Below are 17,578 nucleotides of genomic sequence, written 5' to 3'. Positions count from 1 at the left end.
TATCTTGGAGTGCTGTGAGACTAAAACAGAAATTTCTATGTAAGAGGATACAATTAATATGGGGATAAAGTAAGAAAATAGTGTGGAGATAGAAGTTATGCTATAATATTGAATGGTAGAGCAGGATGACAAGCAGAAAACTATGGTATAAAGTCGTTATCTTAGTGGGATTAGTTCTTGGGCCTCAGTTCCTTGCATTATGTACTAATTTGAATGAGGAAAAATGTAATATTTTGAAATTATCTAACAACTCTAAAAAGATAATTATGAATTGTTAGAAGATTCAAGAGAAGCCAGAAAGCAATTTGAATACGATTGAGCAAATCTGTGAAGATATGGCAAATGCAGTATAAAACTGTATAAATATGAAAATAGCTGCTTTGGTAGCAAAACACAAAACTCTTTGAATGGTAGGTAAGAAGGCAAATTGAATGTTTTCCTGCACAGCAAGACCATTTGAGTACAAGTGCAAAGATGCCCTTACATGGGGCCTTAGTGAGATCACACTTAAAATATAGTGAACAATTTTTGCCTCTTTACCTAAGAAGGAAGATTCTTATAAAGGGAGTACAGTGAAGGTTCACTACCCAGATTCCTGAGGTTATGGAACTGCCGGCTGAGTAGGAAACATAGAACCAGGGATAATCCTGGAAACTATAAACCAGTGCGTGAGTCTCACATTAATGGTAGGGAAGTTACTGGAGAGAATTGTTAAGGATAGGATTTATGAGTGTTTGGAACACTACAGCCAAATCAGGGAGAACCAGCATTCCTTTGTGCGGAGCAAGTCATGTCTTAATGACTTGATTGAATTTTTTTGATGAAGTGACGAGGGTGGTTGATGGAGGTAGAGCTGTGGATTTAGTCTACATGGATTTAGTAAGGCATTTGACAAGGTTCCTCATGGGAGGCTCATCCAGAAGATTAAGATGCATGGGATCCATGGTGAATTGGCCTTTTGGATTCAGAACAGGTTGAAGGGACGTATTCTAGCTGATATGGGCAGAGAAATGGCAAATGGAGTTTAACCTGGACAAATGTGAAGTGTTGCACCTTGGTAGGTCAAATTTAAAGAGGCACTTAAGGGTGAGACCTTTAACAGTGCTGATGACCAGAGAGATCTTGAGTCAAAGTTCATAGCTCCCTGAAAGTGGCTAAACAGGTTGGTAGGGTGGTTAAGAAAACATATGCATGCTTTCCTTTATTAGTCGAGGTGTTGGGATCAAAAGTCAGGAAGTTGTGTTGCAGCTTTATAAAACTCTAGTTAGGCCACATCTGGAGTATTGCGTGCAGTTCTGGCCACTCCACTATAGGAAAGATGTCGAGGCTCTGAGAGGGTGCAGAAGAGGTTTACCAGGATGTTGCCTGAATTAGAGGGCAAGTGCTACAAGAGTTTGGACAAACTTTGGTTGTTTTCTCTGGAGCTGTGGAGGTTGGGGCAAGATCTGTCAGAGGCCATAGATAGAGTAGACACACACAGCATCTTTTTCCCAGAAGTGGGATGTCTAATACCAGAGGTCATACATTTAAGATGAGGGGGGTAATTTCAAAGGAGATGAGTGAGGCTTTCTTTTTCACAGTTGTGGGTGCCTGGAATTTGCTCCCTGGGGTGGTGATAGAGGACTTTTAAGAGGCATTTGGATAGGCACATGAATATGAGGCAAATTGGATGAGTTTATTTGCTCTTGTGATAACTAATTAATTTGGTTTGGTCAACATTGTGGGCGGATGGGTGTATTGCTGTGCTGTACTGTTCTACATTTTATTTTGTAGTGTAGAAATGTACAGCATAATCTATCCCTTAAATCCCCCATCTCCTTACTTCAGTAGGTACATTTAACATCAGAGAAATATATACAATATACATCCTGAAGTTCTTAGCACACATCCACAAAAGCAGAGGAGTGCCCCAAAAAATGAATGATAGTCAAATGTTAGAACCCCAAAGCCCCCCCCCACCCAGCTCCCCCCTCCCACACACAAGCAGCAGCAAAGCAACAAATCCCCCTCCCCCACTGGCAAAAAAGCATCTGCACCCTCCATCGAGCACTCAAGCGTGCAGCAAAGCATCAATAAAGACACAGACTTGCAGTGCCCAAAGACTACTCGTTCACCCGGTAATTTGACGTATCACAGGCTCTTTCTGTCCCTAAAAGGGGAAAAAAAAGGTGTCCCAGTTTCATAACGAGAGGGGATACATAACAAAACTCGCTGATTTATGCTGTTAAAAATCTGTTGCGTCGCTTTTTCCAAGCTCTGTGCCCAAAGAACTTGGGTCTTTGGGTACACGACCAGCAGCCAGCTCTCTGCTTTCAATCTTCCATGTACTGCCATCAGGCGACAGCATTGGCCTCGAATCTGCCCACCTCCAGAGCTACGAAAATCCGGCACCCTGAAGGCGTACTAGTCTTCCAGGCTGTGTCCTCCATAACTTAAAAGTTATGTCCCCTTGTATTAGCCATATCTGCCCTCAGAGAAAGTCTCAGACCATCCACTCTCTGTGCCTCTTTCCATCTTGTACACCTCTGTCAAATCGCCTCTCACCTTCTGTCACTCTAAAGAAAAAATCCCTAGTTCATCCTATCCTCAGAGATGGGGAGGAGAACATGGTAAGCAAGTATAATATTTCCTAGAATGGTTAGATGATTTATCATAGCTATGAGTGCAAATAAAACATTACTGGAATCTAATCCATGATATTAACAATAAGGAAAGCATTTTGTTTCTCAAGGTGCTGCATGTTTCAGAAATATGAAATGGCCTATGAATTCTATTTTAGTATTAATATGATATTACTGATGTGCAGATATTTTAAAATTGTTATACATGTTTAAATTGATACTGTCTGAAAACAACTTGTTTAAGGCAACAGTATGCACAAGCAATAGCACATCATCAGAAGGCAGCTGTGGGAGCTATAACATCACAACAGCAACAACAGCAGCAGCAGCAACAGCAACAACAATTGGCTGTCATCCTGGAACAGTTTCAAGCCTTAAAATTAAGGTAGCAATTTATTTATTTTCTTTAATAAGAATAATGATATTCTAGTGCATTAGTTGAAAAGTAATGTTATTGTATTAGCATATTTCTCAGCAAAGTTATGATTGGTAAAAGGTAATTTGGGCATATTTTTGACTCTGATAGCTAAGGGTTTTAAGGACCTCAGAATAGTTTCTTGTCCACTCAAATTGTCCCCTTTTGATTATGTTATTTTAACATTAAAATCAATTAACTCGATAGCAAGGCACATTAGGAGGGGAAAAAAATTGAAAATTGGAGAAAATTCTCTCTCCTTGAGAGTTAAGGCATTGGTAGTGAAAATTTGCTAACTATTTGGGCTGCAGAGAAGATAGTTAAAAAGTGGAATTCCTGGTCCTAATGGCCCAACTATAAACAAGTTTGAACACTGCCTCAGAAGATAAATAGCCTTTTCCTTTGATAAATGGTTACTTCAGCACCGTCTTGTAACTGAAAAAAGATTGGTGGTTCCAAAAGGAGGTAGTTGGCAGTTTCAAAAATGGGAGAGGTGAATAAACTTAGTGTGTATATCATTGAACAGCATGGACAAATTGGGAAGCAGATAGAATGATAAACAGCCTGATTCAGGGGTTATTAAATTCAGTCATTAAATCATTATTCTTAACTGATAGCTAAAGTTTCTAATCTCCAGAAAAAACAAGTCATGTGAGAAATTGATTTCTGGTATCAAAAATCAATCAAAAAATTGAAAAAATTACCCCATACTATGAGTAAGATGCCCATTTATTAGCAAAGTTATACTGGATCACTGTTCTACATGCAAGTTTTTCTGATTTAATGGTTTAAGAAATGTTTTGTTCATTCTAAAACAAATATGCTTGGTCATTAGAACAATCTCGAATAAAGAGTGAGAAATTGCATACTTGCCTGCTCATTATCTGTATTTAATTAAGTTCATCAGTTTTACAAAATAAAATTCTGGGCAACCATTGGTATTTCTTCTGTCTGTTAAATCACTAAACCATGGATAGAGATTCCAATTACCACAACATGTTTTTACTTAAATGATCTATTTATATTAACTAGTCTCGAAGTTGTCTTAAGTTTTTAATATTCAAAGATAAAAATAAATGCTTTCCAAAAGTAGGAAAATGATTGTTTCATCTGCATTCAGATCTTCAGAGCAAAATCTGATGCCCCCTGTAACAAGATCAATGACGGTACCTGACAGTAACTCAATATGGGAATTGCAAACACCATCACCTCAGGCCTCAGGTAAATATTATCATGCGGTATACTAATTTACTGATTGAAAGAATCATTGGGAATTGTATTCATCAACCCTGACTCCAATTGCTTACACCAAATTGATTCTGAATCTGGGAATATTCTGTAAAATAGTTCACTCTTGGAGGACTTTTGAAATACAGTAAAAGAGAGAAAATGATGACGTGTGAAATTCACAGCTGTCAAATACACATTTAAGTATTTTTCACTCTTCTTTTTAGAATACTTAACCATCATAAATATAACCTAAGATTTTGATCTAAGTTAGAGATTCCCAACAGGGGCAGTAACCCCCCCCGCAGGGGCAGTTACGTGTCCTAAGGTAACATTAGGGGAAATGGAGGTCATCGGGGCAATTCAAGATGATTTGAGGAGGGGGGAGTAAATGGCACTCCAACTTGAGGCACGAGAACTGACCGACTGTTAACTCACTGCTGTCGTCAACATCCGATAGGCATTCCCAGTTCGTGTTAATTTTTTAATTTTAATTTAGCCACATTAATGATGGATAAATACATATGGTGTGATCTCTGAGTCTGAAGCCAGCGAATCCTTGAATTCTAATCCTGCTAAGAAACAGAAACTACAGAAAGTGCATGAATACAATATTGCCTACTTGGAGTGTGGTTTCATTCCACTTCTGTCAGATAACAGTGCCCCATGTGTTTTATTTGTACTGCTTAATAAAACCATGAAAATATCAAGACTGCAGGAAGACTTCATAAAATAGACACTGAATAGGCTACTTATGGCATTACTCAGTTCCAGAAGATGAAAGAAGCATTTGAAATGTGTTGCACACTCGAGCCATTTGCCAAGAAAGCTGAAAATGACCTTGATGTTTCTCATTGCTTCTTATAACATTTCCAAAATGATAGCAAAATGTGGAAAATCTCATACAATTGGTGAAAGTTTAACAATGCTTGCTGTATCAGAAGTGCTCACCACTGTTGTCAAAATGGATGCCAGTATTTTAAAATCAGTTCCTCTGAGTAATAACTTTGTAGCTAGTTGTACTGACAAAATGAGTGAAAGCATTGAGTGATCAACTATGCACAGTGCTACACAAAACAGAATTTGGGATACAAGTGGGTGAGACAATGCCTTGTCATTGCTAATGGCAAATGTATGGTTTATCAAAAATGGAAAAGTTTATGAAGAGAATGTTTTGTAAAAAATTGAAAACAAATATCAATAGAGGATTTATCTACATACGACAAGCTGAGAATGCATATTGAGGATGGAAGTATTCTGATTAGGAACTGTGATTTCTTATGCAACAGATGGAGCACTATATACACAGGTCGCCATGTTGGTTTAGTGGCATTTATGGAAAAAGTAATTCCAAATCTGTTTGTAGTCCATTATGTAATTCATCATCAACATCTCACAGCCAAAAACCTCAGCCAGTGACTTTTTTCAAGCATGACTCTCGTAATATCTGCTATCAACAAAATTAAAGCTCATCCATTAAATAGCAGAGTATTTTGCCAGTTATGGCAACATAATGATGAAGAATTTGAACTCTTGCTTCTTCACACTGAAGTGTGTTGGCTGTCAAAAGGCTGCTGCTTAATGTTTCTTTGATCTTTTTGACACTGCGATTGAATTTTTGCTTAAAGTCAACAAAAGCTTGGGAAACAAGATTAAACCTCAACCTGGAGATGTGGCATACTTAGCCAATCTGTATGACAAAATAAACATTCCTTTGAAGCGTCTCAGCTCGAAACGTTGACAGTACTTTCTTCCATAGATGCTGCCTGGCCTGCCAAGTTCCTCCAGCATTTTATGTGTGATTCTAAATATGAAACTGCAGGGTGATGATTTCAATTTAATCCGGGCAAAAAGTGCAGTGTCCACTTTTATCGAAAATTGGAACTGTATAAGCAAAACATTGGGAGAAGTATGTTCCTACCATTTCCCTGCATGGAAAGTATGGCACTTTCTTTCACAGACAATGATTTACAAGAGTACTGCTTACATCAGCAGTCACTGAAGAAGGACTTTCAGAATTGATTCAAAGATTTGAATGATCTGGAAATTCTGAACTGGGTAATTATCCCATTTCTTTGTAAGGTGGAAAAACAGGAAGAGAGCTTGGAGGAAGAAATTATCAAAATACAGAATGAGCAAGAAGTAAAAATGCTCTTCAAAAATGTTGGCTTTTGTGGTATGTGGCTAATCTGTGATACGGAGATTCCTGGTCTTTGGAGAAGAACCAAACTGCTCTTCAATCTATTTCCATCCTCCTACCTTGTTGAAAGAGGCTTCAGTATAGTGAAACACATACTCACAAAAAACAGAAACTGCTTGGACATTGTTACGTGTGGGCATGTAAGGCTTTTGCTGTCACAACTTGAACTAGGTATTTCAACTCTTGCTAAAAAAAAACAAGCTCAAGGATCACATTAATGTCAAAGCTGCTGTACAGCACACAGGTACTGTGTATGCTAGGTTTAAAAGCAAATAAAAATTTAAGGCAGTATCAGTTTCTCATGTTGGCATATGGTAGACATGTTTTTACACTATGGAGGTGCTGGGAAGTATATTGTGTCTAAGAGGGGTGTTGGCAAGTACAAAGGTGTTTTAGGGGGCATTGGCAAGTATGAAGTGTTTAAGGGGGCATTCGACTAAAAAAGGGTGGGAAACACTGATCTAAGTTATTGACATTGGAAAGTATCTTATTTTGAATTTATTTGTAAGGTAATCTCTACCATTTCTACAATGCCACGTAGACGTTCTAATGCACTCCAAGTTCAAAGTAAATTTTATTATTGAAATACATACAAGTCATCATATGATGATTAGTTTTCTTGTGGCATACTCAGCAAATTTATAGAATAGTTAACTATAAGAGGATCAATGAAAGATCAACCAGAATGCAGGAGACGACAAACTACAAAAGCAAACATGCTCATAAATAGCAATAAATAACATGAGCTAATAAGATAGAGTCCTTGAGAGTAATATCATTGGTTGTCGGAATAATAAAGTTGAGTGCATTTATCCCTTTTTATTCAAGAGCCTGATGGTTAAGGGGTAGTAACCTGGTGGTGCAAATCCTGAGGCTCCTGTACCTTCTACCTGAGTGTAGCAACGAGAAGCAAGCATGACCTGAGTGGTGGGGATCTCGGATGATGGATGCTGCTTTCCTTTGACAGTGTTTCATGTATATGTGCTCAATGGTTGAGAGAGCTTTACTCATGACGTACTGCACCGTATCGACTACTTTTGTCGAATTTTCTGTTCAAAGGCATTGGTGTTTCCATACCAGGCTGTGAAGCAGCCAGTCAATATATTCTCCACTGCATATCTATAGAGGTTTGTCAGAGTTTTAGATGTCATGCCAAATCTCCGCAAACTTCTGAGAAAGTAGAGTTGCTGCCATGCTTTCTTGGCAATTGAACTTACATGCTGGGTCCAGGACAGGTCCTCTGAAATAGTAATACCCAGGAATTTAAAGTTGCTAACCCTCTCCACCTCTGATCCTCCTGTGGGAACTGGGTCGAGCATCTCTGGTTTCTCTCCCATCCCCAAGTAAAATTCTGTCCCTCTTGTAACAGCTATGCTGTTTATATCCGATTCTAGTCTCTTTTCCTTCCCCAGTCTCTCCTCTACACACTCATTTGACCCTCCTTCCCATCCTCGAGTTCTCAAATTTTAAAACTCACATCTGTGTCTTCAACCTTTTGTAACCTCTGGTTACAGTCGTTAAAGCAGAAGAGCTAGGTGTTCATTTTACTCTGTCTGGAATTTAATTCTCTTAATAAGGTGCTCCAAGAAAGCCCTTTCCAGAGAATGCTACAATATTTGAAGTGAGCTCAATAGTGAACATTCACAAATAGGACGGAGGACAGCTGTCATAGACCTGAATGCCATTATTTTGTTTAGGGAGAAACCTAACAGCATAAGTGGGATTGAGGCTTCACTGCCTCATGAACTCAGCAGCCTTTATGCAAGCTTTGAAAGGGAAAATAACACAATGCCTATGCAAATCCCCACAGCATCTGCCGTCCCTGGGGTCATTCATTAAGAAGGCATGCTATGGATCTACTTCATTAGGAGTTTGAGATTTAGTATGTCTCTAAAGAACTTTACAAACTTCTGTACGAGTAGCATACGCTGATTACATCAGTCTGTTATGGAGTCCCCCCCAATATATAGGATTACAAGAGGCTGCTGAGGGTTTAGTTTTAGCCAGTTCCATCATTGACACAACCCTCCTCATCATACAGGATGTCTTCAAGAAGCAGTGCCTCATGCAAGCAATGTCCATCACTGTGGATTCTCCCAGTTCAGAACATACTCTCTTCTCATTGCTACCATCAAGGAGGTGATACAGGAGTCTAAATACCCGCACACAACAGTTGAAGAACAGTTTTTCCCCATCTGCCCTCAGATTTATAAGCAGTCCATGAACAATGCCTTGTTATTTGCCTTATGCACTATTTTTTAATTTTTGTAACCTGTTTTTGTCCTGCACTATGCTGCTACCCCAAACAAATTTCATGAAATACGTCAGTGATAATAAATCTCTAAGTCTGAAATTGGTGACGCACCATTCTCTTAATGTTAGTGTTGCATTGGTAAATATGATCAAAAGTTTGGGTCAAACTTTGAATTAATTTGGACAAAGTCAATGGGGATATTCAATGCAAACTATGGAATTCTGATGCCTCCAACCATTCAGTTTCTTTTGGGGTTGTATTTAGGTTATTTATTTCATACTGGATCGGAATTTATGATGGCAACCTTTAAAAATGTTGCTCTTTGTAATCCCATGAAAATCTTCTGATCCAGCCTGGGTTAAATTCATTGATTTTTTTTTTCCATAATTGAAAATACCTTGAGTCAGTATGTTGTTGCTCTGGATGACTCCATTTTCATCGCTCAATATAATTTTTGTACCTTAATGCAACGATTTAAGCTTTGACTTTTGGCAGCTCTTCATCTTCCATTCTGTATAGATGTAAAGATTTAAATGTCCTAATGCATATAGTCTTTCTTCTGGGTCAGGATGTATTCTGCTGAGTTTTATTAGAGGATCATGATTCTTTGTTATTCCACAAGTGATTGCCGTGGTAAAAGTTCTAATTGTAGTGTGCTGTTTCATTTCGTAAAATGTTGTCTACAAAAAGATAATTGGTTTTACAATCCCTTTGACTTGTTTGAATATTTGTCCTTAACAAAAGTTTTCTAGTTACTAAAAGGATTAGTTCCACGTAATAAAAAATGGTCAAACTGCAAAAACTGCAGGCTTTCATCAGTGCTTGAGAAGGATCCTAAACATCAGATGGACTGACAAAGTACCCAACCAGACACTGTGGGAAAATGCCAACCAAGAATCAATAGAGAAACAAATATACAAATCAAATTGGAGGTGGATTGGCCACACCTTGAGGAAGCAGTCAGGCATTAAAATTGATTCCCCAAGGAAAGAGGAAAGATTGGACATCCAAAGAATACATGGAGGAGAAATGTCGAGACTGAAATTAAATGGTGGGGTCACTCCTGGTCCACCCTCGAGCAACTGGCTCAGTACAGAGGATGATGGAGATGGGAGGTCATCAATGGCTTATCCTCCAGTGAGCTAAGGGCCAAGAAGAAGTAAAAATGGTGTTTGTTCTTAAATCTTTGCTTTCTCTCTCATATTAATTTGTATGGGCTAAGTACCACAGATAATTTTAGCTGGAATCAGAAGTTAATACAAATATCAGAATCTATTATTAAGGAAGTGGTAACAGAGCACAAAAAAGGATCAGAGACATAAGAGGTTCTGCAGGTTTTGGAAATCTTGAATAACATACTGAAAATGCTGGAGGAACTCAGATGGCAGCAGTGGAACAAAATGACAATTGACGTTTTAGGCTGAGACCTTTCTTCGGGATTGGAAAAGAGGAGGCAAAAGCCAGAGTAAGAAGGTGGAGGAAGGGGATAGAGGTGATGGCATTATACATAGATTTCTCTAGCTTCCAGTAACCACTCCCTTCTATTTTCTTCCACACTCGCTCCTTTTTTTTTTTGTTTTATCCCCATTCTGGTGGCTTTTTCAACGCTTCCCTCACGTGCTCATCACCTCCCTCTGGTTCCCCACTACCTTCCCTTTATTCCATGATCTACTGTCCTCTTCTATTAGATTCCTCCTTCTTCAGCTCTTCCACCTATCAACTCACAGCTTCTCACATCATCCCCCTTCCCCATCCCCACCTTCCCCCTCACCTACCTAGCTGGTACTCTTTCCCTCCCTCCCCCCACATAATTTTGGCTTTTGCCCCCTTTTCCAGTCGTGAATGGTCATGGTCCAAAATTTTGACTGTTTATTTTCCTCCATTGATGTTACCTGACCTGCTGAGTTCCTCCAACATTTGGAGTCTGTTACAAAAATAGTAATACGAGGCGACATGAGCTAGGATTTGTATATTTTTTTAAAAAGTTGTATTTTATTTGACAATTTTGTTAACTTTTTTTGAGATAGCATGGAACAAAATAGATGAAAAGTAACTGTTGGATATGTGTTTGCATTTCCAAAGGCCTTTGATAATTAAAGATTATCGCCAATGTCACATGCTTCTGTTTAATAATGTGCAGGAGTGGATTGAAAATAAGTTCAGAATGTACAAAAGTACAACACTATATGGGCCCTACGGCTGTAGTGCTGACCAATATAAACTTTACTATCAGTCTAACCTTTTTTACACTGCCTGTAATCCTCCATTTTTCTTATATTTATGTGCCTGTCTAAGTCTCTTAAATACCCCTATTATATCAGGCTCTACCACCAGCCTTTGGCAATCTGTACCCACCACTCTTACATATTTTTAAAAAAACTACCTCTGACATCTCCCCTAAATTTTATTCCATTTACCTTAGGCAGATGTCATCTGGTATTGACCACTGAGAAGGTGATGCAGACTGTACTCTGTATATGCCTCTCATAATCTTGTACACCCTTATCAAATTATCTATCATCCTCTGTCATTCCAAAGAACAAAGCTCTAGTTCGACAGCCTTTCCTCAGAAGACATTTTTTTCAATTCAGGCAATGTCCTATCAAATATCCTCTGCATCTTCTCTAATGCTTGCACATCCTTTCTGTAAGGAAGCAACCAGAATTGAGCACAGTGCTCCAAGTATGGTCTAACCAGAGTTTTATAGAGTTACAGCACTTACTCAAGGTTCTTGAGTTATCAAAATGAAGAGAATTCTTCAAAACTTGGATCTCAGTGGAAGAACAAGCATATTGAACTGGGCACAATTTACAAACCTATTCATCTGTGGGATCGGGCTCAGGTGATCTGCAGACACCCGAGGAGCCAATGCTCACAATGACTGTTAACCAGGGATATGGGCCAGTGGAGTTACTCAGCTATCTGGTTGGCCAGGACCCAAAGGAGACTAGCTGCTAACGCGACAGCCAATCAGAACAGTGGGTCAGCCAATATAAATATGAGCACTTGGCACAAACAACACCTAAGTGTGCATTGATGATGTCACTTCGACTAATTAAAAACCTCCAAGCTTAGCAAACAAGCATCCAACCCAAGCTACCAATCTTCTTTCATTTCAATCAAGGTTCTTGAGCTAATTCTCCCTACTAATGAAGTCCAAAATGCCATACATTTTCTCAATCACCCTATCTGCTTTTGTGGCAGCTTTGAAGGATCTGTGCACCTGGACTGCTAAGATTCCTGCCATGAACCTCGTAGTCTACCTTCTAAGTTTGATCTTCCAAAGTGTATCACTTAAAACTTTTCTGGATTGAACTCTATTCCATTTCTCCACTGATGTTAAACAGATGTCTTCTGTTGGTATGGGGATAAAGGTACTGGCTCTCCACTCTGTAGCACTATCAAGTTGCCTCTCATCCTTCATCACTCCGAAAAGAAAAGTTCCTGCCTAGCTCAACCTTTTCTCATATGGCATTCCCTCAAGTCCAGGCGGCTTCCTGGTAAATCTTTTCTGCACCCTCACTAAATCTTCTCTGTCCTTTCTATTATGAGGTGACCAGAACTGAATTCAATGCTCTAAATTGATCTAGCAAAGTTTTATAGAGCAGTAACATTAACTCACAGCTCTTGAACTCAATCCCCTGACAGATGACGGACAGTACACCTTATGCTTTCTTAACCACCCTATCAACTTGCATAACAGTTTTGATGGATCTGTAGGCTTGAACCCCACAATCCCTTTTTGAAGAATCCTGTCATTAACCTTGTACCCCAGCTTCAGGTTTGATCTCCATTTGCTACATCTCCCCCAACCTACAACAACCTTTTGCACTATCCACAACATCTGCAAACTTACAAACCCACCCTCCACTTCCTCTTTCAAGATATGTATAAAAATCAGAACGGCAAAGGATACCAGAACAGATCCTGTGGAACATCATTGGTCACTGACCACCAGGTAGAGTATGCTCCATCTAGTAACACCCTCAGCTTTCTGTGGATAAGATAGTTCTGAATCTACATAGTCAATTTTTCCTGGATCCCATGCCTCATGACTTTAGATGAATTTAACATGCAGAACCTTATCAAATGAATTTGATGGGACAGTTCCCAACTGGGGAGGTGGAGGTCTTTAACTTTTGCAGTTTCTCGGGTAACTGTTATGGGGTCCCAGCTGGAAACAGTATATCAATGGTATGGACTGGTAAATGTGTTATATCCAAGTGCAGTGTTAATTGTGACAAAGATTAGCTGGTTAAGAGTGGGCTGGATTATCAAAGTGAGAAGCCAGGGACATGGCAAATACCATGTAGTATGGAAAAATCTGAATCATGTATTGTGAATAGAAAAAATGCAAAAATTACTTCAGTGGTTTAAAAAAAAGAAAGATGCTTGTGTTTAGAAGTACTTCTGTTGTCCTTGCACATGAGTTACAGTGGTTGTTGGTGGTTGGTATTATTCTGTCTTGAAGAACAATAGGTGATGATGATATTCATTACAATCCCTCTCAGCCTCACCAGTGTAGTCCAAAGGAAAGCATATGAACCGATATGTTTATCATCAGCACAGCTGCCTTAAGGGCTCCACTCCAGATTTGCTGTCTGGGTTTACTCCTGTAGCTTTCATCTCTCCCGAGGCTGCCCACAAGGTGGTGGGGCTATTTACCCGTAACTGGGGACCAGGGCGTATCCACAGACCGGTGGGCCCGCATGCTATGTGTTCAGGATCTGGAACTCCTCCCCGCCATCTGCAGTTCAGCCTGAGTCCGAAAGGAGTTCAGTTTCTATGTATCACCAGCGAGGAGGCACTACAAGAGGCTTGCTGTTGGAGAGGCTGTGTACTGGCAGGGAGAGACTTACACATTCAGCTCTCCTTTTCGCAAGACTGCTGGCCAGCGGTGGAAGCTGAAAGTGAGAGCGACCAAGTACTGCCCATTACACTACCACACTAGATGCATCACAACAGCCATTTTAACAATGCACTAACCAATTAATGCAAGTGCATCAAATACTGGTACATCTGCACCTGAAATATTGTATTTAGATTTCAACCCTCTACCTGAGAATGGTTAGAAAGGCTGCAGAGAAAGTTCGCCAGATTGATTCCTTAGTTGTGGAGTTTGTCCTTCAAGGAGAAATTAAACAGATTAGGCTTTACTCTCCTCAGATTAAAATAATGAGGTGATCTCATTGAAGTATACAGTACTTCCATAAGGCTTGATCGAGCAGATGCAGGGAATAATGCTTCCTCTGGCTGAGGTATCTGGAATCAGTGGTCACAGAATCAAAATAACCTGGCATGTTCAGAATTTGCTGGAGAGTAATTCTTTTTCACTTTAAAGGCTAGTGAATCTTTGGAATTCTTTAACATCACCTGAATATATTCAAGGCAGTGTTTGATAGACTGGCAGCAAGGGAATTTAAGAGCTATGAGGTTAGTTCAGGAAAGTGGCACAACGGTAAAAGATTTTCCATAATCTTATGTAATTTTAGTAGTTAAGCTTATTACCTTAATTATATTACACATATTAATGGTGTAGATATGAGGTCTGAATGACCTTTTATACTTACGGGCATACAGTCCTGAAAATTCTTGGTATCTTTTGACTCGAGTATCTTTCAGGCAATTTCATATTTTCTCATAATTACCTTGTTGAAAAGATTGCCTTTTTGAGTTGATATGCAGGTATTTACTGGGTCCCACCTACTCGGCACAATCCTGAAAATGTTTGGTGCCTTTGTTTCTATCACTGATGATTTGTTTGATGTCTAACTTTGGTTGCACTAGCTTGCTTGCAATGTTTTACAAGTTTTTGTTATTGATTAGTTTTGTAAAGTGAAACAAAGATGGAAATTATGCACTTCTAGTCAACAGATAATACTTTATTAATTAAGGGAAGTTGAATTTGGAGAATAATTTGTTTAAATGTTGGTGCAAACCAGTGTATCGCAAATCACATTTTCCCATAATCAGTGTATTGTATGTCATAAGGCAAAGGAATAAAGTTTAAAATTGTCCTTGTGATTGCCTTCATGCTGACTGTTATAATCTACCTTTTTTTTGTTACCAGTGTGATTAATCGATGAGGCCTTGTTGTTAAGTTGTTAGTCGAGTCTGACTGTTCGTGACCAGAGGGTCCATAGGATTTTCATGGCAAGATACAGAAGTAGATTGCCAGGCCTTTATTCTGCGCAGATACTGCAGTGGCTATGGCTGGGTTAGGACCATCTGCCTTGAAGTCCAGTGCTGGTGCCACTACACCAGCAGCCGGCCCAAGGAGGCCTTATTACTGCCCTAATGAAGGACAGAGCATCTAATTTTCTGGAGATTCCTGATTTATCATCAATAATAATGCACTACTTCAAAAATATGGAAATTGTAAAACATGTAGGCTAACATTTTTCAGTTAGCTAAGAAAGGAATATTCAGTTTTTGAAAATATTGATAATTAGTTATGCCACTCCTTTGTAGCACAAATTCAAATGGTAGTTTTTGATACTTTGTATGATATACATTGCATTTGTCATGTAATCTCTTTATCACAGCACATGGTGATACAAACACGAGGAAATCTGCAGGTGCTGGAAATTCAAGTAACACACAAAATGCTGGTGGAACGCAGCAGGCCAGGCAGCATCTATAGGGAGAAGTGCTGTCGACGTTTTGGGCCGAGACCCTTTGTCGGGCCAAGGCCCTTCGTCAGGACTGTCCTGACAAAGGGTCTCGGCCCAAAACGTCGACAGTGCTTCTCCCTATAGATGCTGCCTGGGCTGCTGCGTTTCACCGGCATTTTGTGTGTGTTACATGGTGATACACGTTACTTCATATGCTGTTTAAATGAAAATAGTTATTGTATGATGAAAATTTGTTACTAAGAATGAAGAAGAGAATTGTGTGCAAATGATTATGCCTTTTAAATAGCATATATTAGTATTCACCTCTAGAAAACCCACTTTCCACTTGTCAAAGTTCACAGAATTCCTCCCGAGGAATGTGTTATTGAATTACTTTGCTCAGACTTCCTCCCTGAAGTTATTACTAGGTTTCTAAGAATGGCTTATTTTGGCTACATTTGCTATTTATGCATTGTGTTGACATACAAGAACGTAACTGATTTTAAGTTCCAAATATTTAGGGTTTAATGAACTTGTCGCTTTTTTTTCTTTCTATTTATTTTCTCAGGTTGGGATTGTGGCAGTGTGTGGGACTTGCCAGTTGATTCTTCAGCTCAAGCTTCTTCTGATCAAATTCAGCATATAGAGAGAGGAAAAGCTGCCAAGGTAAAGCCAAGATGTATCTATTCCTGAGAGTAGTTGCTATCCAGAATTCATTTTGCTTGTCTAATAATAAAATCCCTGAGCCATGCTATCTCTAAGAGCTCAGTTTTCCCTGGAAGGGCCACCTCAAAAACTGGGGCAACATGGGGCTTTTTTCTGTGCAAGTAGCCAGCTGCACTGATAAGGACAGCATTCATCAGTATTTGATGTCAGTTAGTACCCATGTTTAAAATAATGTTATAAAAAAGTGAACATTAAGGAAAATAAAAATTAACTGATGTAATTAAAGTATTTGAAATAATTAAATAAAGTAAAAACTTCCCTTCAAGTAGCTGATTTCTCCCATTCACTTGATTTGGTGTGTTTGTGCCAGGTTAACCATCAGGAACCTAGCAGGGCAGTTCAGTTTCAGCCCATTCCAGTTCATCAAACTTACTGGCTTAGTTTTAAAATTATTGTGTGCACAGTTTCTGACATATAGAAAGTATTAAAAACACTGAATTTATTTCTCCTGTTTTAAAAATCTGAAAAGTTATCCATATTTCAAAGTATTTATTATTATAATATGTATACTATATGCAACCTAGAATTTTGTCTCCTTGGAGGCAATGTGCAGAGAAATAAACAAATTGTGCAACCAATAAGAGTAAGTAAACAGTATTCTGAACTGAAATTCACGAAAGTGAGTCCACAGCCATGAAGCTAGTCATCACTACAGCCAATACAGGAGCCCATTAGTTGCAGGCCACACCTCAGTTCAGCACGGAGTCGAGTAAACCTTGCGGAACAGTGAGCTGAACCGGCCCATCCTTCAACTCTGGCCCTGATGCCCTAACTTTTCCAATCTGGCCAACGATTAAATCGTCCAAACATTGAGTCACTCCTCGCTCTCTGAACCAGGTCCTGCTGCTTCGATAAACTCTCAGTCCTGGGCCCTGCCACCTTGATTCTGCCTGTACCTGACCTTTCCAATTTGGCCTGGCGCTTAAAGCAATCAAACCTTGGGCCCGGGCCCTGCTGCCATGAAGGTGCATTGCCTCTGCTTGCCTCGCCTCAATTCTGCAGCATCAAATTGCCTCCAAATCTGCTTCAGCAATGGTCAAACATTGGTTCCTTCCCCACTCTCAGACCTTGGCCCCATCACCTCGAATTGGCCCATACACGCCAGGTTGTATAGGAAGTTCAAAAACTCAACTCCAAAAAGTAAGTTACAGACTGTTGATTGCATCTGAGGAAAAGTGTGAGTAATACAGTAATTTTTTGTTTGGTACCCTCAAGTCATCACCGTGCTTCACCAGCACCGTCTTAAACTGGAAGCTATATCAGCACACAACTAAGCTAACGTAGCACAGAAATAATTTTAAAGTGATCTAATTTAACCCCTTGCTATCTTCCTGCTGTAAAATCAACATTTAAGCAATTATATTATTTAAGTTCAACCTGGTCAAGATATTGATGCAAGTCCCAGCAATAAAAACTGAGCAATTTGGACTCCCTCATCGATCTTTGAGAACATTTACAACGTTGGAACACATCAGAAAACCACAGATATGGCATAAACTGCTCATTAGGTATTCCTGAATT

General features: G+C 39.4%; 1 protein-coding gene across 3 annotated transcripts in view; it reads left to right on the top strand.

Moving 5' to 3' along the window:
* The window catches only part of gigyf2 (GRB10 interacting GYF protein 2), a 160,757-nt gene that overhangs the window by 109,138 nt on the left and 34,041 nt on the right, over window positions 1–17,578 (top strand). For all 3 annotated transcript variants that reach the window (XM_073040855.1, XM_073040853.1, XM_073040852.1), the window contains exons 17-19: window positions 2,866–3,006; window positions 4,157–4,257; window positions 15,900–15,997. In XM_073040855.1, coding sequence (XP_072896956.1) covers window positions 2,866–3,006; window positions 4,157–4,257; window positions 15,900–15,997 — 340 coding nt within the window. The remainder of the gene's footprint in view (window positions 1–2,865; window positions 3,007–4,156; window positions 4,258–15,899; window positions 15,998–17,578) is intronic.

The sequence above is a fragment of the Hemitrygon akajei genome, chromosome 3 (genome assembly GCF_048418815.1).
Source record: "Hemitrygon akajei chromosome 3, sHemAka1.3, whole genome shotgun sequence".
NCBI classification, from domain to species: Eukaryota; Metazoa; Chordata; class Chondrichthyes; order Myliobatiformes; family Dasyatidae; genus Hemitrygon; species Hemitrygon akajei.
This window is presented reverse-complemented; position numbering and strand designations above follow the sequence as displayed.